Source organism: Crocodylus porosus, unplaced genomic scaffold (assembly GCF_001723895.1).
Source record: "Crocodylus porosus isolate Cpor-Errol unplaced genomic scaffold, CroPor_comp1, whole genome shotgun sequence".
NCBI classification, from domain to species: domain Eukaryota; kingdom Metazoa; phylum Chordata; order Crocodylia; family Crocodylidae; genus Crocodylus; species Crocodylus porosus.
In genome coordinates, this window is record NW_017728947.1 from 18,558,764 (window position 1) to 18,583,893 (window position 25,130).

Sequence of the window (25,130 nt, forward strand, 5' to 3'; positions counted from 1 at the left end):
ATTATTAGTGATGCTGTGTGCATACTATGTGTCAAATTACCAATATGAAACACAAACTTCATGCCAGGGTCAAAAACATCCTGAAAGATGTCACAGCAAAGGGTAATTGGTGAATTCTGCACTACCTAGAGCCAATTTAATGTTCTGCTTTATAAGGCTGGGAGAAACAATTAGAGAGAAGCAGTCTCCACAGCTGATAGTAAAACAGCAGGATGAGAGAGCCTTTCTTTTTACAATAGAAGGCAGAATAGCAGCTGTATGCGTGTTTCCAAGGCAGAATAGCAGCTGTATGCGTGTTTCCAGGGCATGGTTTCTATGTAGTTGAGGTTGGCTGAAAAATTGCACGTCCAGAGCAATATGGCATCTGCCAGCACCCTGTGACTGACAGGGGAAGTGAGTGGTAAGAAGCTATGATGTAATAAAGAATTAAGGGGCTGAAAGAGTGGTGGGTCACATGGGGCACTGTGGAATCCATGAGTAATTGAAATGAGAATATATGCAGCAAAGATTTAGGAACTCGCTGTGACATGTTCCCTGTGTGTAGGTAGTCCCTTGGGTGGATTTATTTCTGTGGGCTGCCTCAGTGAATTTACTTGAGGTGTTAGATGTCTAGATATAGATAGACACACATTTCATTCAAACTCATATACTTATGTGGGAAAAGGTATTTTTGCTTTTGTTTTTTGTGAATATATCCACCAATAACAGTGGGAGCTGCGAGTTCCTTGTGACCAGTTCGGTTGGTTTAAAATGCCAGCGTGCTTTGTCTTCATTCAGATTTAATAAGGGGTTAGCTATTATTTTTCTCCTTGGTGGTCTTTTTTCTTGTCTTCCTGATTTCCCAGGATTTGTATTCAACATACACTCTTCAATGGTAGCACAAACTGGTGATCTCTAATCTTGGTCCTTGATGTGTATAGGGTCGCTTCTTGTGATGGACTGCTGTGCTGATATTTGGGTCAAATCTATCATGTAATTTCAGGTATTTCAAACCAGTCTGTCATTGCCTACTACAGGAATTAACAAGGAAAAATGTTCATAAATGATGGAGCATTCTCTTTTCTAGGATTTCCTGTGTGGCCTATCAACTCTTTCTACCTGGTCGAGAACCCCAAGAAAACAAATTTCAAAATGGTGGTGAAAGGGCTTTATCTGCCTAAATCCCTTTGCCTTTCAAAGAAACAGAAGGTATGGGCACATATACATCTGGAGCTGTTTTAAAAGGGTTGTGGCTGTTATGTTCTAGTTGTTATGTGTGGACAAGCTGGAAACTAATCCAATGCACCAACTTTAAGACTTCTGCATCCGGTTTTAAAGTTGGATCTGTTTTGCTACATTTATATCATTTTCAGCTTGTCCATGCATGATCATTAGAACATAACAACCACTGCAATTTTGAATCCTCTCCAAATGTATGTGGTAATATCCTTGTGGTTTGCCTAAACTGCCATGTAGCCTTGAGATACTTAATTGAGTTTTAAGAAAGCTGATTCAGGCACCAACAGTACCAACTCAGCACCAACAACAGTACTAACAGTACAGGCACCAACTCAGGGCAGCATGAAGCTAATTTATCCTGGTGAGATGCAACTGTCTGGACTGCATTGTAGGCATAATTAAGTTGCTAAATTGCTTCTGAAATCAGACCTAGGTATCTAAATCACTTAACCTGTAGGGCTGAGTGGGCAATGCCCAGATCTTTCTCGCTGATCATTTGAAAATGTGGCTTAATTTCTTTTGTCTTGCACATCACTGAACATGCTATCAACATGCAATAATCTGTTAATGCATTTCTCTGGTTTCTGCCATGCTGGCTAAAAATATAAAGTACAGTACATGAGGTTCATATAAACTTTACATGTAACCTGTGAAACTAATGTAACTAGAATTACTGTTGATTCCTCCTGACCCCTGAGGTCTATAGGTATATGGGGATATTAGGAATATATAAGAAATGTATTGAATATATAGGTATATAGGAAGGTTAGTAGGGGACCATGCAGTAGTAATATATGGTTCCTGAGAAACTTGAGAGTACTGAGCAACAAAGACTTTGGTAATATGATGCTTTTATAAAGGTATCATGCTTGGTTAAATTTGGAAAATTTAATTGTGCCCAGTAAATGCTTTATGGCCAGATTAATGAGTAACCTCTACTTTAATTAGTCAATTTCTACTCTCCCACTGCGTTACATATTCTTTTTTGTTCCCTCTATAAAAAGTCTTCTCATCTTTACTCAGTCACTTGCAGCTTCAAAATGCCAGTAGCGCTACACAAACTGCTTTTGTTCACGTTTGGAATAGTTTATCTAGCAGATGGAAACTCAGCACTGCTATCTGTACGAAAAGGTAGGATCACAATTTAGGAGATGGTTTTAACCATTGTAAAGGCAAAAGGTCAGAATCTTACCTGGTACAAGACAGTACATGGCTTCTGAAGCAATGATTTCACGTTTTTTCATATAGATCTTTAAACAACAGAAATATCTAGGCAGCAAAAGTGCAAGGACAAGTCTGGATTCTTTTAATCTTTGTGTTCAATTTTCTTTATGCTTCACAAAATCACTATTTGCATTGCTAATTGCTCTAGGCATCTGACAGTCACCATCGGAAGCGTGGGCAGTCATTTTGAGGATTTCCAAGTATTTCCTTTTTAAAATGGTGAATGTAGCTTGTTTCAAGTTACAGGCAGATATAAAATACAGTGCAGTTAATCTATGCAATGTCAAACTCAAGCTATTTGTATGGGTTCTCCACTTTGCTTGTTAAAAAAAAAAAAAAGTGTAGTATTTTTTGGGCTTGTGAGCAATATATTTGTTGTTTGGAAAGTGTGCATGTCTATGTGTATAAGGACTGTATTACTATAGTTGTAATATTAATATAAATTTTTATGGGTTTTTTGGCAAATCTGATAGCACATCATTCAGTTGTCAGATGCTTACGAAGTTACACTAGTGGGAGGAAAATTTTTAATTTTTTTAACTTGAATTTTTTTCATACTTCTGATGAAGTCAGGTGTCCCTGAAGCATGTTTTGGAAACACTTTCAAACACTCTTAAGAGTGAGGAGTTTGGTGTCTTCATCTTGTGGGAGCACTATGCCGCTCAGGCAGCTGCACTGCACTGTGGTGGCGGTTGAGAGACCATTATTTATATGGGGAAATACTGATATCGTACCAAAATGTTTAGGATATTCAACCAAAAAAAGAGAGAAAAATTGTATTTTGAGTTTGAAAATTATTTTTCTGTCAGTTTTCACACTTAAAGCTTAAAATGACTTTGGTTACCTGAGCCAAAACAAAGATACCTTTTATTTCACTGGGTCACTTTCTCCCTTTTTGTCTTTTGCCTTTGGAGTGAGAACTAGAAAAATATTGATAAATAAGACAGGAAATCCAAAAAGAAGAATATTTTGTTTTGTATGTTTGTCAAATAAAACTTGGGAAAAATTTCTATAATAAAATTCACATACAGGAAAGGTCATATTTCATCTATAGTTTTGAATGAAATATTTCATTTAGCTGTTGCATCAGCATTCACCTGACACGGCTCCCACTGACTACAGCTAGGGCGGCCCCCAAGCACTTTTAGAAATTCCCCTTTAAATGTATATTATAGAAACTCTGTCTGGGATTTCAAAACACTTTACAGGGATCTCTCACCCACCACTGTATATACTTGGCATATTTTTATTGCTGCTGATTCTTGAAGACTTTCTGGTAGTTTGTCATACAACTCTACAATGAGAATCAGTAGCATACCAGTGAAAGATCCCAAACTAAGTAGTCTCCTCTCCAATACGCTGAACATCTTACTTGCTTTCATTAAATAAATATAAATATTATAAATAATATAAATTAAATAAATATTTAATGCATTCATGTCACAGGAGGAGGGAAAGTTAAACATGTTTTCGGACTCAATTTTCAAAAATGAGCAATTGAACAAATTGTTTGGTTTGGGAAATGCAGTCAAACCATTCTCTTTTCTCTAGATGCAGGTTGCCAGAATTAGATGCTTGGCTTTTAAACAAAAACCACTAAAAGTTCAGTATTATTGTTATAAGTATTTTTATCTGCCTCACAAGACCACACTGGGTAGCTTTAGCACAGACCTATATAGTAGCAATGTTAGGCAAATACTCAATGCTTTTGAGAAATTTAAGCTGTTGATTATCGAAACTTACATAATGTGCAATTCAAACCCAGTTGTCCAAAAAGGAAAGCAAAAACATTTGGCTAAATGATGGATGTTTCCATAACTGTGCAGGAGTTATCCCAAAATTTGGCATTTGAGATTTAAGGGGCTCAAATAAATAGGGATTTAGAAGTTTTACTTTTACAAAAATATTTTTGTTTGCCTTACATTATTTGTTCTAGGGGAAAGGTGTAATTATTTGTATTTCTTAAGCCTAAAAGAAAAATTCTTGTAGCAGGTAGCCGGCTACTCTTTTCTCACCCTAGTCAAACGTAGGCACAAAACCTTTTTCTCAATAGGAATAAGGGGGGAGATGTGAGTGTGGGGGTAGGGAGCTGAATAGTTTTAAGGTGAAGTGTTTTCAGTTTCTGAAATAAATTATGTAAGAGAATTAACTGCAATAACTAAGGATTAGACTTGACCCTGGAAGTTACTTCCAATCCTCTGCTTAAAAAAAAAAAAGGGATCACTCAGATCCAGAGTAAGAAGTTAGTAAACTCTTTCTGATTCTGTAGGCTGTATGCAGGTACCCTCAAGGAGATTCCAGCTATTTGTACGATAGGGTGACAGGATGGATCTTTATGGGCATCTTAGCTGATTTATCTTCAAATGTCTGCATGTTGTATAGAATGTGGCACAGAAATGTGGTTTCATTTTTTCTTTCCTTTTCATCTTGTTTTTTGTTTGTTCCTACCAGACCCTAGGTGTGGGTGGAAACCACATGAGACAAAGCCATGGAGTTACTTCAACCTCCTCACACGCATTGTTGGTGGGAACCAGGTGGAACAAGGCTCCCATCCATGGCAGGTTAGTACAAGAAAATACTGTTTTATCTGATGCCACCTTCAGAGCAAAGGTCCAACTTTTCATAGATATAACAAAAGCAAAGGCAGGTATCCTATGTGCTTATTGGCACTTTTGATGTTGTATTGTTGAGTCCCATGCTACTTTTATCAAAAGCACTGAAGCAGATAGAGGAAAAAGGGAGTTCCTAGAAACATTTTTGCTTTGTTAATTACCATGTTTTAAAGACAATGTGGATCTGCAATAAATAGGGCTGGGTGAAGGTGTTGGGAAAATAAAGGAAACATCACTAATCGCAAGAAAGTAACACTTGGGAAGCTGTGGTTCTTGGTGGTTGTTCATCTGAGACTGCAGATCTGTTTCACAAAGGCCACTGAAAAGCTATGAAAGCTCAAGACTTTCAGGAACTAGTGACTGGTGTGAATGACAGTCAGTAGTTTACAGGTGAAAGATTCCAAACTAATTCATTCCCTCTCCCATGCTGCATATATCAGTACTCTTTCTTTGATTTGTATATACTTTGTAACCATGCACACTTACACAAGTTATATCTTCCATGCGAACTGGGACCCTGAAAGCACTCTACACATGCATGGCTGTAGAGCACTTTTGAAGTGGTCAATCATGCAAAAATTAACTCTCCTCAAATAAGGTATTAGATGAAAGTGCTTTGCTTTAGAGTGCCTAGGGGAACTTGTGTTCCCTAGAGTTAATTTTTTCATGCGTTGGGCTGGACTGATGCAGCTAAGTTCCAATCCTCCCCCTCCCCTCCCCCAGAGCTGTCAGCAGAGAGAGTGAGAGGGGGAGACAAAAGGAGGGAGCAGCTCCAAGCTGCTGGCTGGGGCTTGCTGCCTGGCCTGAGCGGGGTGGGGGGTGGAAAGGGTGGAACAAACCCCCTCCTCCCCCTGCCTCTTAGTGCCAGACTGGCTCCCCCCAGTTCTCCTTCTAGGGTACTAGTGGGGAGGGGGATGTGAAGCAGGAGCCTTTGTTCCACCTTCCAACTTCAGCTCAGGCTGGGCAGCAAACCCCAGCCAGCAGCTCGGGGTTGCTCCCTCTCCCTCTCCCCCCTGCTGCCAGTCCTGGAACTGATGGAGCTGAGGAGAGGGCTCATGCAGGCAGGCTCAATCCTTCTGAACTCAACAGGAAAATGTCTTTTGGGTAGGGGTGTGTGCTTTAACTCGTGGCACTTAGGTAAAGTGCTGTGAGGTAGAACTGGGGTCTGCACCCCATGTCACAGAAGGAGAGAAAGTTGAACACATACTGTGGCTCAGTGGGAGCTGTGAGTGAGTATTTCTTAGAACCAATGACAACATGAAAGCCAAGGAAGTGGTTTTAAATTTTTGTAAGCAGTATTAACTTCAAATTTATGAAGGCTTTGAGAATGTGATCAGAGTAGATGTACAGATTTTTACTTGATGCCATTCTCTGTGATACAGGTTTCCTTGAAACGAAGGCAAAGACATTTCTGTGGAGGCACCATTGTTTCTGCTCAGTGGGTGGTCACAGCAGCTCACTGTGTTGTAGACAGGTATGAATGAAGAATTTGTCTACAAGGCTTTATAAGAACAAAAATGAATATTGCTACCAAAAATGTTTGTGCAGTGGCATGTGCATGTGAAGTTTGTTTCTAAGAATATTTCTTTTTGGAAAATGCTTCCTAAAAATATTTGTCTAAGAGATCAAAGAACTCCTAATAGTTCCGAAGTAGTTTGCTAAGGTTAAACAAACCTGGGAAGTGTTAAAACCAATAACACTGTTCTCGCAGTTTGGGGTAAAATTTATGCCAAATAGTAACAGACTGTAATACTTAAGGCAGCAGAGTGCAGTGCGCAAAAGGCTCAATCTGCCCTTCATTGTACATTACAAATGTAATTATGTAACTAGGGGTTTTGAAGTCTAGGGTTTTCAAAACAACCACAAAAACCCAGACCTTTCCCAAACTGCAATTTTATTAAAAGAGAGATGTTAAAAACTGAACTGCCAGAGTTGGGAGAGGGGGTAGGTAGAGGGGGCGGAGGAGGAGAGAGAGATTCTAGGAACCAATAATCTCAAGTGAAAGATTTCAAATGAACTAACCAATTATCTCCAGTGTCTATTTTTTTTTAATCTATTAAACATGTATAATTTGTAGCCTATTAACAAGAGGGCATAAAAATAAATGCACGTTGTTCTCTGGAGATTTAATTGGTTGCACTCTTCCCTGCAAGTTCAAACTAAGCTAGTGCTTTTTCATGATACCATGCAGTGCATTGCTAGAGAGATGCTCTCTTTAATAATAAGCAGTGTTACAACTGGCCTGGCTTCCTGTGGCAATTAAAGACCTCAAAGTAGGGAGAATGGAGAGGCTGAGTCTGAATTAAGTCAATTTCTGTTCGAGGTAAAGCTCTATAGACTAACACTCCCTTTAAGAAATCCTATGGTTTAAGATGCTCATCAGTGTATAATGCAAGTAATTTCTCTTACCTGAAATAACTTGAATTACTGAGGAGAGGAAAAAATGGAGCAGGGTTCAGTTTTTAATAATAACAGAAAAAATTCTTTTCTAGTCATTCACTTATCTACACTTTAAAAAAAATTGGGGATTTTCAAAGGTGCCCAAAAGCATTAGGGAACAAATTGCTAGAGCTAGACATCTTTATGAAAATGTGAGTCTCATGAGATTAAAATAGATTTCTATTTAGAAGCCAGATGTCCCAAATAAAGAAGCATGCTGTTGTCAAATCTATTGTTTAGGTAGGTGTTTTGTATCACAGTATAGCTAATTAACAAAGATCTAGGATTAAAAAACATTGCTATGCAGAGGGCTAGCACCAGGGTGGCCAACTGTCAGTAAATTTACTGACTGTAATTAAAAAAGAAAAACCAAAACAAAACCAAACCCCAAAAGACCACAGTGTCTATCAGTAAAGTCTGTAAAAACAACAACAAACAAACAAAAAACCCAACACTTTAGCCATCAATAAAAACACCAAGCAGCCATGGCTTGACTGAAGCTCTGACAGGCACACAGCACACTACCTGCTGTCAAAGCATGAGCACATGGACCATTCATTCAGCAACGTGAGTAATATTGCTGGGTTTCAGGTAAGCTTTTTTGAAGTCCATATGGGGACAGGGAGGCAAGGATGGGAGGGCTAAAGCCAGGGGTGAGCTGGAAGGGGACAGCATGGTGTAGGGTGTAGTTAGAATGTGGGAGTGAGTAGAGAAGCCCTGGTGGCCGGGGGGCGAGGAGGTGGGGAGAGAGAGAACAGAGAACCAGACCCACCAGAGATCTAATGTTTAGAGCACAGGACCAAAAATAAGGAATTTCCCATATCTGTCACAAATTCATTCTGTGGTTTAAGTAAATAATTTCATGTCTTTGTACTTTGGTTTCCCCATCTCTGCCACCCCACTGGGGACTGCGAGGCCTAATCAATTAATGTTTAGATATGTGGATGGATGGTGATATATTAAGGTTGTCATTGCTGATGATGTTTAAAACCAATAACCTAAGAATGTTTTCTCTCATTTCTAAGTATCTCCACTTTTAATATTTCAACATTTCTTAACCATCCTACAGGTATATATTGGATTACCTGAATGTCACTGCAGGAGAGTATGATTTGAGTCTTGAGGAGGCGGAAGAGCAGACTCTGCCTGTTGAGTCCATCATTAAACACCCAAATTTCAATCCTGGAAGACCCATGAATTATGACATTGCCCTTGTGAAGTTGAAGGGTTCCTTCAGATTTGGTAAGGTCATAGTTCTAGGCAATAATTTCCAACTGGAAATGTCAAACCATTGGCGATGCATAGGGGGGTGCACACAGGTACACGTGCGCCCCCTGAGATTGGCTGTGCACCCCCTGGAAGCACCAGCCGTGAAACCAGAAGTGCCAGTGAAAGTGCACTTTTGGTTTTGCTGTTGGCTCAGTGATTGGCCACTGGGGGACCCCCTATCCCCCCACCAGTGATTGGCCTCAGGCTGCCCCTCCTGTTGGTGATCTGGTGCCCCCCAGACTGGGGACGTACCACTCGCTCATGGTCCAACCCACAGACTATCTTATTGACTAACACTCTTAAGGTTATTGCTTAGGGCAATATTTTATACAGAATTTTAAGTATATTTTTCACAGAAAAAATAAATTGTAGTCAAATATGCAACATAAGAGACCTTTAAATGATGCAACAGTTTGCATTGACTTTGTATTTGGAGATCTAGAGGTGAGTCAGAAAAAAATCAGTTCAGCTGAGTTGACTGTTACTACTACCATGGTATAAACAAGCCCAAGTCCAAATTGAGCATGACTGCCAGGTTACCTGTTGATAGTCATATAATGTTAATGCAGAGCAGTTGGTCTTGGTGTTAAAACCACACTGAGGTGCATGGTGCAATTCACTGCACACTCTTCAGACTCAGGCCTACATCTGTTTGCTTCACATTATCATGGCTTTCTTTGCAATTGTTAGGATAAGATTTTGTTTCCAAATAAAAACTTAGATTTGGACCTAAAGTGATGACTTGATGAGCTAGCCCCTAGGCCAAGTTCTATGAAACATCAGGCTTATGCCAGTGTACCACAGACTGTTGGGCTGCATCCAGACGAGTGTGGATATGCAGAATGTGGTGCCGCAGACCTGTCTTTGGCACCACACACTGCGCATGCAGGTGTTCCCTGTTGTGCTTCCTTGCAATGGGGAGAAATCCCAGGTTCAAAAACCCCATTCAAAAAAAAAAAAGTGGGGCAGTACACATGGTGGCAATGTGTGCCACCCAAAACTGGAGCCTGGCCATCTGCAGAAGCACCACAGCTGCAGCTCCCCAAGGCTCCCATAATCCCAGGTAAGGCTTCTGGGGCCAGTATAGTTGTTGGCACCAGCCTCCCCTACCTGGGGTAACCTGCCATGCACCAGAGGGCACATGGCATGGGCGTTCCCTAGGGGCACAAGGTGTGCCACTGCTACTTGTCCCCAGGGAAACAAATGTCTGCATGTGTGTGGATGTGGCCCTGGATTCAAGAACAGCACTGTAACGGCTGTCACACGAACCCATAGTGGTCTATAGTGAAGGGCCATATAAAAAGGAAAGCAAAGCTAAAATTGTTTTTTCATATTTACCAAGAAGTTCCATATGTGTATTCATGTTAGGTCCATCGGTTGCGCCAGCATGCCTTCCTGATCCAGATGAGAAGTTTGATCCAGGCTACATTTGCACCACTTGTGGTTGGGGCCGTCTGAGAGAGAGTAAGCCACTGGAGTTCCTCTTTGAAATGACTAAGTACCACCCCCCACCTGTCTCTGGCCCACTGTCTCCCATTCCCTTAGATCCTCACTGCCATGCATTTGCATTTTCACAGACCTGCATTTTGCACTGGCTCCTGTTCTACCCAGGAGAGCACACACAACACCAGCAGACTCTCCCTATGCCTGAAGAATAGTGTTTATGCTGAAAGCTTGCAAGGAACAATTTTCTAACTATTAGCTGGTCTAATAAAAGATATCATGTATCCAAAGAACTTTTTGTGCTAAAGTACTAATATTTGTATCTATGAGCTCCTTTGTTTTTCTATTGAAATGTACTACAGTTCGTGCAGCATGCCTACATGTACACAGCAGACAGATGGTGTAAATGCTACAGGAGGGAACTCTTTTAACTGGGATTGTAATTCGCAGCAGTAGCCTTTTTTTGAATTTGCTCAGTTTTACTTTGGTTCAGTTTATATCTGAAACCTAAAAACAACCGTAGACAGCTCAAAACTCTAGGCAACTTATGCATGTAGGTCATAGAAGGGCCAGGAAGAAACTATCTATAAATGAGCGTTGTAACCTTAAAACAGGGCTTAAGAGGTTCCTTGGCTTTGTGCTAGCCCTTTCCACATAGATGAATCTCTTCCCAACTGCCAAAGTTTTACCAAAAAAAGCAGTGTAACTTTAAGTCCTATAATAGATCCAAGTGTTTTGTTTGAACATTTAAACTTTACTTTCTGTTCAGCTGCTTGGAAAGTGATATAGATTGCTATCTTGTCTTTAAATGTGAACTGAAGCAAATTCAATAAATAACTGTTTGGTCATAAATTACCGCAAGTTTTGTTTGGCTGCATTCCCCTCACAAACAGATAAGAGACCAAATTATGGCTTTTTAAGAAAGTGAAAATTTGTTCCTTGGCTTCCTCCTTGGTCAAGTTGGAAAGTAGTGCCAAGCACGTTCACCTCTACATTAGCTCAGCTGTGCTGGCTGTAGAGGGTCCACATGCCTGAGAGGCATAATGGGATATTAAAGGCTTAGTGGGATATATTACTCTGACCTGCTGTAATTACAGCGTGTTGGAGCAGACTCAATCAAGTCTGCTGGACCGTGGTAATTACTGCACTGTAGCAGATTCCAGCCTCACATACATTAGCGTCCCTGTGCTGAAAAATGGTGGCAGGGGTGCTTTAACTAAAGCTTGTACAAGCTTTAGTTAAAGCATTCCCACTGCCATTTTTTCAGTGCAGGGATGGTGATACATGAGATGCTCTGGGCTCTTTAATTAGAGAGACTTTTGGAGAAGCTCTAATTAAAGTGCCCCCTTCTGCCCCACTCCTGGAGCATGTATATAAATCTCCTGCAGTTCCTATTGGGAACACTTTGGGGAAGGACTCAGTACGAGCAGGCTTTGCTGAAAATAATTATTGTAAATAGCTTTATAAACAGGGCATCTAGATGCTCTTTTCACCCCAGGGAGAGATGGTGGTTTGAGCCTGGCAATAGGGCCAAGAGACAACTTTGGTTCTCCATGACTTTGTTTAATTGTATTGGATGAGCATTGTCCTCAGGTTAATATTATAGTTTTAGAAATGTTTTGTTGCAAGGATGGCTAACTGGGGCTGAGGAGAAAGGAGGAGTCTTAGGGAGGACAGGGAGAATATAGAAAAGGTCCTAGGACAGACAGAAAAGTCCCAGGACAGACCAAGTGGAGTCTGAGGAAGAACAGAGGGAATGGAACAGCACCATGGAACAGCTCACAACTGTTTTGAGCAGAGTTTGCTGTGCTGTTTGGGACATTTGGTACTCGGATAGCCTTTCTCTTTAAAAGAAGAAAACCTGGGAGCTGACCAGAAAGGAGCTCTCAGAGGTGGAGGTGCTACAGATCACCAAGGAAGCCAGGGTCTCCGAACTAGAGCCTTACCCGTTGTGAAGCCATGAGAGGGAGAGGGAGAGACGGACCAAATATGGCTGCTTCCTGTGGAGTCCTCAGGAAGAGTTTCCCTGTAAAAGAGGAGTTGTTTCCATGCAGGGTGGTTGATTTTCCCCCCACCCCACTTCTGGTAAATAGGAAGGGGGTACCTTATTTCCCTTACTCTGCCATGCGTGGCTGTATTGGGCAGCTGATCTTGCTGAAAGGTCTTGAATTACTATCCAAAACACCTATAAATTCATATTTTTAAAGCTAAACTGTTCTTCAAACACATAGCTATGAGGCCTCAGGGTACTTATTTCATGCCATATCATTTATGAGCAGATCTAGAAATTTGAAAAGGGGGGTGCAGATGGTGAGCTGCGTCATCACATGGAAAACACCACTTGTTTTTCCCCAGTTAAAAATAAACGAGAAGCTTTACTAATATATGAGGGGCCTAGGGCTGTATAATTCTGTTTAAGAAGGAAGTGAAAACAAATATAACTTCACTGGAATGAGTTAAAGACAATCCTCAGGGCTGTGAAATAGCTCCATTACCAGTAGGATACAACAGACAGTAGAATTACAGAACAAAGGATAGCTTGATTGGTGGAACATCAAGCCTATCAAAAAGAGGAGAGGGTTGTTAACACGTCTGGAATGTAGAGTTTACAAGGGATCAAGTAGATTATAATGAGCCATGAGAGAGACAATTGACTTCCCCAGCACTGCCTGACTATAAATGCTTCTGCCACTGTCAGGCAATTGGTTTTAAACTTTGGGGGAAGCAGGTATCAAAGTGCACCAGTGCAAACCCTCTGGATCTGCCCCTGTTATCATTAATAGCTAAAGCAACGTGAAGAGATTTGTGTTCATGTTGTATAGCTGTTGTAGGGATACTATAAAACCATCAGGGATAATTGTGGTGTTTCTATGTAAATGTAGGTTTGTAATAAATATTCTGAACAACACATGAAAAACTTACAAGTTTTTTATTTTATAGTTACAATCTGGTCCAATTCACAGATTTTTTTTTGTCTTTTGATGGGAGGAAGTTGCTTAAATGTAGTTCCATTTCTTTTTCTGACGTGGTCTGATTTTTGCTTTAAGATGCTGGATTTTGCCTGTTTTTTTAAAACCGCATTTTAATAAGACCAAGTGCATCTTAATGGGCAGACCTAGTCCCTGTAGAGATGTCATTGGTGGCTATGGGCCTATACTATAAAACAGGACACCTGAAATTTTATGCAACTAAAGGTTGGCTATTCAAAGAGTTATTTTTCAAAGAAAGTTTCTGGGCATTTTAATGGTCTATAATAACATTGAAAATATTAGCAGAAATAAAATTATTTTTCTTATACCACTAATGGTAAGTTTTAAGTTCACCTTCTAGTCTCTCTAGCAACTTAATGCTAACTTGTTTTTTCTTTACTTTCTCTTTTTCAGATGGAAACCTTCCTCAAGTTTTGCATGAAGTGAACTTGCCAATCCTGAATTACAAGGAATGTTCTAAAATATTATTAACTTTGAGAAAACCAATCCAAGGTGACACTTTAATGTGTGCTGGATTTCCAGATGGAGGAAAGGATGCATGCCAGGTTGGCTGAACAGAGAAACCTACAGATATGCCAATGTCTTGCTGTAGCTGAAGTTTATGTGTGTGTGGACAGATGTCCTGCATTATACAACTACCAAGAGTGTTTTTCTGTTCACAATTTAATTCTTGAAGTATGACCACATAGTAGAACCTGCTTATACCTTTTCTTCATTTTATTCTCATGTCTGTTTCCTTCACACAGGAGTTAATTTCATATGCTTTCCTGTAAGATGGGTTTCTTTTATTGTAGGGTGATTCTGGGGGTCCTCTTTTGTGCCGGCGTAAGCATGGTGCCTGGACTCTGGCTGGTGTGACTTCCTGGGGCATGGGCTGTGCTCGTGGTTGGATTAATAACTTGCGGAAAAACTATGACCAGAGAGGATCACCAGGTGTTTTCACAGATCTCAGGAAGGTGCTCTCCTGGATTCATGGAAAGATCAACGCTGGTAATAATAAAAAAACTAATTAAAAAACTTACATCATATAATAAATTTGCTGCCTTATGATGTGAAGGCAGTGACCTTTTAGAGTGCTCTTCATAGCTCCATTTTTTTCTAGTTTGGTTCATAGAAGTAAGTTTTTGTGATGCGGCTTTCACTAAGCTGGTAACTAGGCCACACTAGTATGTAGCAGCACTCAGGTTGTTGAGGCTTCATGGGAACAGGAAGGCTTAAACGTTTTGGGTGCTTGCACACTTGAGCAGGGTTTAATTCCCCAACATTGAAACAGTGGATTTTTAATTTATGGGTTCTTAATTGTGACCCATGGTTTCAATTTGGGGGAGTCCATCAGTATGATGGAACAGTGATGGCCCACTGTCAGCTCACCCCCCCCCCCCCACTGCGGGCAGGTTCTGCCCATGGGGGAAGAAAAAAGTGGCGAGGGGCCCAATCCTTCTCCCCCCTCACAGAGCCTGACCACCTCTCCCACAGCAAGGGGGCCCTGAGCTGCAGGGTGTCCTGGTCCTTCCCTCCACAGCAATGGCGCCCCCTGGGTGGCACCTTCCCACTAGCAGCCTGTCTAGGCGGCCCCAGTGGGCACCGCCCCTGTAGAGGGAAGGTCCAGGGTCCCCTGCAGCTCGGGGGCTGATGGTAGCTCATCCTCCAGCCATGGGAGAGGTGGCAGGCTCCACAAAGAAAACAAACAAACAAACAAAAAAAGGATTGTACTTCCCCCCCTCCTCTTCCCTCCCCAGGAAGAGCCTCCCCACTCAAGATGCTGCTGGGTCATACAGTCCCTGGACTGTAGGGGAGCTCAGTGCTTCCCTCTGGCAGTGGTGTCCCCCTGGGGCTGCCTGGGCAGGGTGCTAGCTGGGTGGGTGATGTCCCAGCTCCCAGGCAGCACCCAGCCTGATTCAGCAGTGCCTGGGATACTGGAAGCTCAGGCGTGCCCAGGGAAACTTGGGCTTGATGGGCTTCCAGCACCCCATGCATTGTCCCTGCCTCCTTCCTGCTACCTGGGACCACCCAGGAACAGGATGGCTTGCCCCTGGGGCAGTATGAGAAGGTGGCAGGAGGGCAGCTGAGTGTGCTAGGAGCCAGAGAAGGTGGCGGGGATGGTACATAAGGCACTGGAAGCCCACCAGGCCTGAGCTTCCACAAGCCACCTGGGCTTTCATCACCCCATGCACTGTCCCTGCCACCTGCTTTGGCCACCAGACATGCACACGTGCATGATTTTTTTTTTTTTTATTCACTATGGGACAGTTTGCCCAATCAAACTAAAATACATCTTAAGTGATCTAAGTTGCCACACTCAAATATGTTTTAACATGAAAAAATAATTGTGCACATGCACATGGTGATGCCATTATGTTAACAAATGATGATTTCTCATCGTGTGTACAAGCACCCTTACAACAAATTCAAATAATGACTGCTGTTTTCTTTTATCTTCTCCTTTTCTTTTATCTTCTCCCAAGACAACTTAGTGGCAGTGAGTCCAGTGTATGTTTTAAATTAGAATTTTCATTGAGCGACTCTTAAATATTCAGCTGTTTATATCCTGGGCCCAAACCAATATGCCTTAGTTTGTATTCACTGGGTCTATTTCTGAATTTTAATTTGATCAACACACACAAAGTGTGCTCGATCAAGCATTAGAACAGTTTCAGAGTTCTCCGTCTCTCAACCCTCTTCCTTCCCTATGAACAGAAGAAGGTGAAATATGTAGTGGATCAGCATGAAAATTCTCCAGCATTTCCAAGCTAGTACAACAGAAGATGTAGATAGATTCATGTTGTGACACTTCACACAGTTGTGACACTTCACACAGGTCACTGAATTTAGCATGAAAACCAGTTAGAGTTGAGCTAATAATTTCTTCAATATGAACATTTCTTTGAATTAAATTAAGGAATATAGAAACATAAGTAAGAATATATGTGCATTAGATGGAATTTATAATGAGAACTGGAAAATATATTTTCAACAGGAAATTTAGGGAAAAAACTAAAAATTCTCAGGGAAGTTCAACTTGTAGTTGAATAAACAAGTCAAATGCTGAAATATGTTGGGTTTTGGCATCTAAAAATCAAACATTCTCAATTTTCCCAGGAAAAATTTAAATATTTTAGGGGAAACCTGACAGTTTGAGGAATGCAAAAATCCAGTTCTCTATGCCAGATCTATTGTTTATGTAGTTTAAAAAAAGTCCTTCATGTAGATGAGAATCAGACCCAGAATCACTGTTGTCTGTCAACAGCAGTCAGATTTACTGCCCTTATTCATAAGGGTTCCTTACTCAACCCATTGTTGAACTTAGTGAAAATAGTTATAAAGTAGGATTTGACTGACTAAATATGAGTTTTAAAAAGTTATTCAAGATGAGCATTTTATGCCAGGACAAAATCTAAAAGGTGGCAAATATTGGCTCGGATTTGGAGGTTGGATAAAAATCGCGCTTGTGTTTGAAAAAAAAAATGTTAATTCTAACAGAGGTAAAACCTACAAATATTTTTGACACCAAAAGTAGTCTACTAAAATCTCTTTTTTTCTCCTCCATTGCCCATCCATTCTTTCTGGACTAGACTTGAAAATGAAAAGTTCTACAGGTGAGTACAGATCCTATTTAATCGTCTGCCTGTGTTAGAGCTTTAAAAAATTCTCCATGCTATATTTGTGATTGTTACATCATCTGTGATGGGGAAAAATGTTGTCTGCCTATGCCAATATTCAGCAAAGTGTTTAAATATTTGTTGTAGTTCATAAATCTACCATATTTACTTGATTATAAGGTGACCCTGAATATAAGAAAACCCAATAATTAGATTCTAAATATGGAAAATGTATAAATTTGTTATAATTCTCCAGGTATAGAATCCTATTATTGGAGGTTTGCCTTGAATTTGTCCACCTCCCACTGCTACAGCAGGGAAAATAAATCTGGGGGAGGCATGTGGTCCCCCAATTCCTTCTCCCTGCAGTTCCTTCCCCCACTTCCTCCTTACTGTCAGACCCTGCTCTTTCTGATCATATGGAAATGAGGAACAAATCTGAAAACATTGAGTTCATACTATGGGTCTGCATAGACTTAGCTTATCCAGAATTGATGCATTTTACCTTTTTGAAACTGCTGCAAGTTTTAGTGCAGGTGTTCCATAAACACACTTTCAAGCAGCACTTTTATACTATAGTACAGGGTTTCCAAGCTGTGGTATCTGTACCCCTGGGAGCATGCAAGACATCTCTGGGTGGTACATGGGAGAAATTGTGTAATGGCAGATGTCATTATAATAATAGCTGGCATTTAAGGAATTAAAATATAAAATGTATGCTGATGGGGGTATGCAGGTAGTTGGTAAATCTAGAAGCAGGTATGCAACAAGAACAATTTTGGGAACCTCTGCTATTGTACACACTTTGTCTTTTTTAAACATTTTATTAGAAAACAAACAAAGCCAGAAGTCTAAAATGACCCCAGCAGAAGCCTCACAAAACATAACGTTTTCAAGGATTACATAATACAAAACATAACTGACATCATACACCTTAACATATACAAAACTATGCATGATATTAGTCCAAAACTGAAAGGCTCATAACTTGCCACATATTTCATTGGGCTGGGCCCCAGCAGAATCAACAGTTTCAGGTCATGGTAACCCCACACCTCAGCACTGCTCAGTGTGTGTGTGTGTGTGTGTGAGAGAGAGAGAGACAGAGAGAGAGAGAGAGTATGTACTCCATATATCCCCCACAAAGGATCCACGTGCTAATTAGTCTCCCACCCAAGACTAGAATTTAGTGTTCTTGTCATGAGTCCTGGGGTCCTCCGAAAATGTATATATAGATGAAGCACAGGGCAACCTGGTCTATCTCCAGCTCATGGAGGGCAGGCCCACACTAATTGTATTCAATAGGCTGAAAGAGGAGACAACAGAGGGCTTCTGGATGAATTTTTGTGGCCCCATTTGATGATGTTTGCCAGATATTTAAGGCTGTTGAAGAAACAGGAATCACCTTATATATGTGTGTATATGTATGTATGAGTTGTATATATTTGCACAAAAAAAAAGGTGGTGGTTTTCCCAGGGACAAGGGATAACCACCTTTCTGGTGTGGGGTAGTGCCCATAGAAGTAATGTATACCTTCCCATATTCATTGCCTGTGGGAAGACATTGGCTTTATGTGCACTTTATGGAAATGGGAGATGCTCCCTAGTTTATTCTTGTGGCTGTACGGGTGAGGGCAAGTGAAACCTGGGGGTGTCTGAACTGCAAGCTCCCAGACTTGGGCCTGCATGTAGGTTGCCTGCCAAATGATCTGGCAACATCTGAAGCCCCAGGTAGGGGTGGAGGATGTTTGCTGGTAGTAGGGCCACATGTGGTTTTTGAATGACCCACAGATTTGGAATTGATTTGACTAATTTGGCTTGGAACATAAAACAAATTACTACCAAAAAAAAAAAAAAAATGCGTTCCTATCAGCATTTCTGCCTTTTTGTCTAAGGTCACATTGCAGTACTTCTAGGCCCAATGCCAGTTCCCTGTGGAAGGAATGCCTGCCTATTTGTTTAAGGATCTCACCCGGACAAAAAACAAAAAAGTTCCCATCAGCATTTGTGGCACCAAGGGAGGGTGTTGGAGCTTGTTCTGGTCTCTCCAAGTGCTAGCCTAGTATTACAATACGTCCAGGTCAGGTGCTTATTCCACTCAGGGGAAGCAGTTGCCCTTTTTTAAGGGCCACAAAAAACAAAGCTTCCCACCAGTGTTTGCCCGATATGGGTTATGTGTAGGAATCCAGCTTTTCCAGTCACCATGGAAAAATGTGAAAAAACACGGATTTTCTCATTTTAAGGAGAAAAATGTGGATTTTCTGTGTTTAAGAGAAAAAAGCTGATTTTTCTCATTTAAAGGAGAAAAATGCAGGAAACAGAGGGTTTCCCCTTGCACGCTGGCAGAGTTCCAGCCTGCAAGGGGCCCGGGGGAGTGGGAGGAAGGCGATCAGGCAGGGGGTGCCATAAGTATGTCTGTGTGCACACATGTATGTGGCAGCCAGGCAATGTGGAGAGCAGCTCCTGCAGCTCCCCACAGGTAGGTCTGTAGGGTGGAAAATGGGCCTCCATAGTGAGGGACAGAGGGAGAGAGTTGGGCAGGGCTGGGACACTGCCTGGCTGGGATCTGTGGGGCTTGGGGTCCAGGGCTGGGATGAGAATGCATGGCCAAGGGGCCCGGGCAGGGAGCTGTGAGCAGCTCATCAGTGGGGTAGCAGTGGGCTGGCTCCCTGCCACTCTGTACACTCCTGGGGGGGGCATGGTAGGCACTTGCCCCCCAGATCTGTGTGCAGGGCAGAGGCAGATATGGACTGGCTGCTGCAGGATCTGGGCTCCTGGCTCTGCCTGGTGCAGCAGAGTGGTGCAGGGGGGCTTGGTACCACTGCCAGGAGCCCTGTGCCGCCATGGTGAGGCCCTGACTTCCCACCTGGCAGCAGTGGATGTGGTGTCACAGAGTTGTGCCCCCTGCTGGTGCTAGGTGGGCAGGGGACACCTTGCCATGGTGGTTCACAGCTCCCAGCAGTGACACCAAGCCTCCCTACTGTGCTCTGCTCTCCCACGCCAGGTCCCACCTACTGGGCTACGGAGGCCGCCAGGGGGAAGGCAGCAGGGTGGGGACACCCAGGCCCACAGCGGCCAGCCTGCATCCGCTCTCCTGACAGGTTTCAGCGGTGCCGTGTATGGCAGAGGGGGAGCTGGGTTTCACACTCCACTTTGGTGCACAGCAGCCGCCACATCCCCTGGGCAGTAGCCAGGGCTTGGGCACTGCTGGGGGGGAGGGAGCAGGGGGCTGCTGACCCGGGTCCCTGGTCCCCTAGCCCTGGCAGCTGAGGGCTCTCTCTGGTTGGGTTTGGGAGGGGCAGGGGGCTGTGGCTGGGGAGTGAGGGGCACTGGCAGAGCCAGGGGGCTGCGGGTCCGAAGTGAGGAGCACTGGCAGGGCTGGGGCGGGGGTGTTGCTCTAGCTCAAGAGTGAGGTGCACCAGCAGGGCTGGAGGGCTGTGGCTTGGGAGCGAGGGGCAATGGCATGGGCAGGGCACTGGCATATCAGGATTGCTCAGTGCCACAAAGCAGTGGGGTGTGGCGGGGGAGGGGGACAGCCACTGTTGGACCTGCATCCTGGTGAGTGAAGGGGGTAGGGGAAGCTCTGATTTTTCCATGATAAAAAAACCCAAAATCAAATGCCAAAATTTATAGATATTTAGAACTTTTATTTTAGTGATCGAGGCACGAATTGCTTTAAAATTATAAATATATTAATAAAACACTGTGTTCAACTAATACCTACATACAGAGTGATGTTTCATTTTAATAATGGAAAAATGCAGATTTTGGGGGGTTTTTAATGAGTGAATTTGTGATTTTTAAACAGATAACCAGGATCCTTAGTTATGTGTTTGGTAATCATGCTCCATGTTGGCTGCATGTAATCAACTTTATAGTTGGTTGGTTTTCATTACTGAGCAGGTGCTGCTTTGGCTAATGCATTTTAAGAGGTTTCTTTGTATGTGAATGTAAGATGAGGAGCTTTCCCCCCCATGTTGAATGGGGGGATAATCTCATCTTAAATTTGAGTAAATATAATAAGTTTGTTCTTATATAGTAAAGAATATAGGCATATGTTTAAGTCCTGTTGCTCTCAAAAAGAAATGAATGGCACTTGAAAAAAGTTCCCATAGAAGTCCCAATGTAAAAATAAATGATACTGAAATGCAAATGTGGAATGAAAACTAAAGCAGCATTTGAGAACTGTAAAGTAAAATTGATTCTATACAGAAAGTAAGAGAGAGATGCACTTTTAGTACTTCCAGGATGAAAATGCAGAGAGTGAGCAAACTATGTGAAGGATGATTAATTTGATTTTGGGGCTAAACTGATCATGACATTCTTACTATCACACCTGAACTGTTTATGTAGTCAGGTGCAGGTCAACTTAAGTGTAATAGAAACCAGTCTTATGTCAATTGGGTCTTTAAATTTTAATTAATTTTTATCAAAGTAGAGAAAATTTCAGGAGGAACAAATGGTGTCTAGGTGCCTCCTTTGCTTTGATTCTTAATAGAAATTAGGTGCTTAGCTGCCAAATTGTCAGTGAAAAGTGTGTTTTTGGTTTTTATCCTGTATCGATCCAAACACAGTCACAAATAATGAAAAATAATTTATTTTGGGAGGGTTTTTTTTTTTTTTGTGGTAAACTATGGAATGTTGTTAGGTGGGGAAGCCAGTAGGGAAAACTTCTAGTTCTACTCGTAACAATGTTTTTGAGTTTATTTGAGCACTTAAATGAAATTATTGTCACTTAAAATATGCCTAATGATGTACCAGTCTGCTGAGAGATGCCTACTGCAGCACTGAATCAAAATATTAGAGAGAAATTGGGCATATTTTAGAGTTAGTATTATTTTACATGTTTTGGTTTGCACCTCCTCTGTGCATATTTGTATGCAATTCTTCAATGGTCAGGTATCTTGTTCATTATAAAAATTACAGCACTTACATTTTTAAACTAACATTATGAAAGAATTTAAATTCAATAGGGTTTTTTCTGATCTCACTATGCATTAAAATGGGCTTGTTTTCGTACAATTGGGGAGGAAAGGCAGAAGATAAAAACAATTTCATGACAAAAATGTGGTAGGGAAATCTTACAACTAATCTCCCTTGGATATCAGAAGAACCTCTACTGTTCCATACAACCTAACTTTCTGTTGTTTCATTTCAAATCCCACAATGCAGCCTCATGTAGCAGTCAGGATGGCAAGCTGCATGGCAATGAAGGGTCATTACATTTCCCTGAAAGTCCCAAGCATTTCTACGAAAACAACCAGTGAGTAGCTGAAATACATTCCTTCTTCCAAAACTACTTGTAATACTTTTGCAGTTCTAATTCGTCGTATGATATGTAAACAGGAACTTACCCAATGTATCTTTCCAGGTTGTGTGTGTGGACTCTTCTTGTCCCAAAAGGAATGCACGTACTTCTTAATTTTTCCCACTTTGATGTAGAGCCAGACACGTTCTGTGACTATGATTCCCTGCTGGTGTATTCAAAAGATGACAGGCTTGTTGGTGAGTTGCTGTTTACTGATTCTATGAAATATTTTAGAAAGTCCATCAATATTAATTTTTAATTAAACTAGATCCATTAGTTTTGGGCTGTCTCTCATTACGTACAACCCACTGATCACACATAACCTATTTGTGCATGTTATATATGGTGGTGCTGGTATTATGGTAATGCCTAGAAATCCGAGTTATGGACCAGCACTTCACTGTGGTAGATGTTGTACGCAAACAGAACAGAGTAAGTTCCTGTCTCATACAGGTCATAGTCTAAAACAAGAGACAGCAGATGAACATAAACAATAAGGGGACTGAAGGAACTCAAGGAAACCACGAGGGGACTCAAGGAAACAACAGATTCTTTCCAGTCTTCAAGTCTCAATATTGGCCAGGATAGGCCCTTGTTTCGGCAAAAAAGTGGACTGTCAAAGTTCTTTTGCAGCCCATCTCTGTTTCTATTGTGTTGATTGCTAGATAACAGCTTACTACTGCTGCAGTTAATGGAAATACTTAACTGACATAGACTTGGAACAGAATTCTGTTTTACTTCACATGCTGAAATGGCAGTTTACTATCTGTGCAAGTTCAGTTTTTGTCTCTTACACACTGCTTGCAGTTGACTTACCCCTGCAGTGTGGACGCTCAAACATACATACATAGACTGAGCATCCATGGTCTGTTCTTTGCTTAGGTATGCATTGCATGTAGCTGAGCGCAACTCCTGGAAAAAGGGAGAGGGAGGAAAACCTGTTCATCTTGTAGCCTCTGTAGCTGCATGGTTAGGACACTCATCTATAAAGCAGGAGATCTAGGTTATGGGTCCTCTCACCCAGAGGGAGTTTGAACCTGTATTTCTCTTACATCCTAGCAAAGTGCTCTAGCCAGCACACCATAAATTAGGCATTAGTCCAGTCCTCTGTCCAGCTCCTTCAGCCACTGGCCCCTGCATTTAATAGTGGATAAAATAGATGGGAAAGCAGCATAGTGGGGACATTTGGTCCAAATGGGAACAAGGGTCCAGGGTAGAACCCACAGCCCCTTTTCCTCCAGGGCAGTAGCAATCCCACTGATCTGCATCTCCACTAGTTCAGGGGTTGTCAGGGCTATGCATACCCCCAGGGACACTTAAGAAGGCCCTAGCGGGTATGCGTGGGTGGGCAGGGATGGAGTACTGCTGCGCACCATGCTGTGCAGGCACCGCACACCCGGCTGGACTCGGGGTGTGGGGGAAGCTCCCACATGGCACCTCCACGTGTGGAGCCATGCACCTCCCCCACCTCCATGTCTGGCTGCTGGGGATACACTGCTCCACATCCAACCACCAGGGGTACACTGCTTTAATATTCTTTGTCCTGCCCCTACATATTACCTGCTCTTGGCTGCCCAGGGGCCATCTTCAAAAGGAGCACTGGAGAAAGGAGTGGATAATGATGGTGTGGTGGTTAAAGTACTGTGCTAAGAACTCAGAAACAGGTTCAAAGCCCTTGAGCGGGGAGGGGAAGGGCAGGGGAGGGTTCCTTGAAACCCAGTTATCTTGCTTCCTTGCTAAGTGCCTTAACTACTCAGCTATTAGGGCTAAAACATGGGACAACCTGCCATTTCTATTAAATATCCGTTGTGAGTTTCTGGCCAGTTACATTTTTATGGCTTTATACACACTTGCATATCCAGAATAGGAGTACATACATAACCATGATTAGCCCAGCTAATCACCAGAAGTTAGTCTGTCTTATTAGCAACCTGTCACTACACATTTTTCCTTCATTTTATTTTAAATAGATAGTGGGAAGAAGGCAGGCAGCCAATAACTAAGAGCCTATAAGAATTGTAATTGTATTCATATTGTTGGAAATTTACAACCAGCTACTGTGGCTGAGTCTTTTAGTAGCTACCCCTGTATACATTTTCTCAAAGAACTTTCTTGAGGTTTTAAATTATTGTAATTTTCTAATTGCAGGGAAATTCTGTGGTGATGATCCTCCGTCACCAATTTTAGTGGGCTACAACAGTGTGAGGCTGAAATTTGTCTCTGATAATAAGGAGTATGGAGCTGGATTTTCCATGACATACAAAGCAGTTTCACCGGATGCTCTTCCTGGTAAGTGTTAGTGTAGTATTAAACATTTCTTGTCGGTTCATTGTACCAAGTCAGTGCCCACCTGAAGTTAGCTGTTCTGCACTTGTGTTGCTAGACATGTGTGTTGAGGAAGTGATGGCTAACTTTGAGTTCATGCTGAGGCCTGGTTTGGGGCTTTAAAAAAGGAGAAAGTGGGTGCAGTTTTCACCAGAGTTTATTGCCCCTGGATGCAACATTTACACGTGCCCAGGACAGCAGCATATTGAGCTAGGTCAGAGTAGACCCTGCTCAATGGGCTGTGGAGGGACTGGCAGGGGCATAAGTCTAGCAGACTTATATGTCTAGCAGACAGCCCCCACACTGTAGCACCCTGGTGCCCCAGCCAACCCCAGTCACTGTCTACATGTGTGTTGTGGTAGGGTAAATAACTCTGCCATAGGATAGTACTTGTGTTGGGCAGTACTATCCTGCGACAGAGTTAATTAGTTTACTCCAGCCTAATAGGGGTGCCGTGTAGATGGTGATGCTTTACTGAAGAGCTGATTAGAGTAAAGTGCATGTGTGTATCTGGATTTGTAGCTGGCAACTGGCTTCATTCATTGATAAAGGAACTCCTATATGAGGGCTTCTACAGCTTGCAGTTGCTCCAGTCACCCTCAATCTAAGGGAACTGCTGCCCCAGACTGTATCGGCAGGATCCCATTCCCTGGCTGGGTTATCATTTCATTCTGATCTCCAAAAAAGACATGCAGTCTTCTAG

At 42.1% G+C, this 25,130-nt stretch overlaps 1 protein-coding gene across 3 annotated transcripts in view; it reads left to right on the forward strand.

Moving 5' to 3' along the window:
* Positions 1–2,206: 2,206 nt before the first annotated feature.
* Positions 2,207–25,130, forward strand: part of OVCH2 (ovochymase 2) — a 40,163-nt gene continuing 17,239 nt past the window's right edge. For 2 of the 3 annotated variants that reach the window (XM_019552280.1, XM_019552282.1), the window contains exons 1-11: positions 2,207–2,349; positions 4,894–5,003; positions 6,437–6,528; positions 8,563–8,735; positions 10,131–10,226; positions 13,589–13,740; positions 13,990–14,185; positions 16,768–16,791; positions 21,967–22,057; positions 22,166–22,299; positions 24,251–24,391. In XM_019552280.1, the coding sequence (XP_019407825.1) occupies positions 2,259–2,349; positions 4,894–5,003; positions 6,437–6,528; positions 8,563–8,735; positions 10,131–10,226; positions 13,589–13,740; positions 13,990–14,185; positions 16,768–16,791; positions 21,967–22,057; positions 22,166–22,299; positions 24,251–24,391 (1,300 nt within the window). In that variant the 5' untranslated portion in view covers positions 2,207–2,258. The remainder of the gene's footprint in view (positions 2,350–4,893; positions 5,004–6,436; positions 6,529–8,562; positions 8,736–10,130; positions 10,227–13,588; positions 13,741–13,989; positions 14,186–16,767; positions 16,792–21,966; positions 22,058–22,165; positions 22,300–24,250; positions 24,392–25,130) is intronic. The other variant, XM_019552281.1, reaches the window with a different exon arrangement.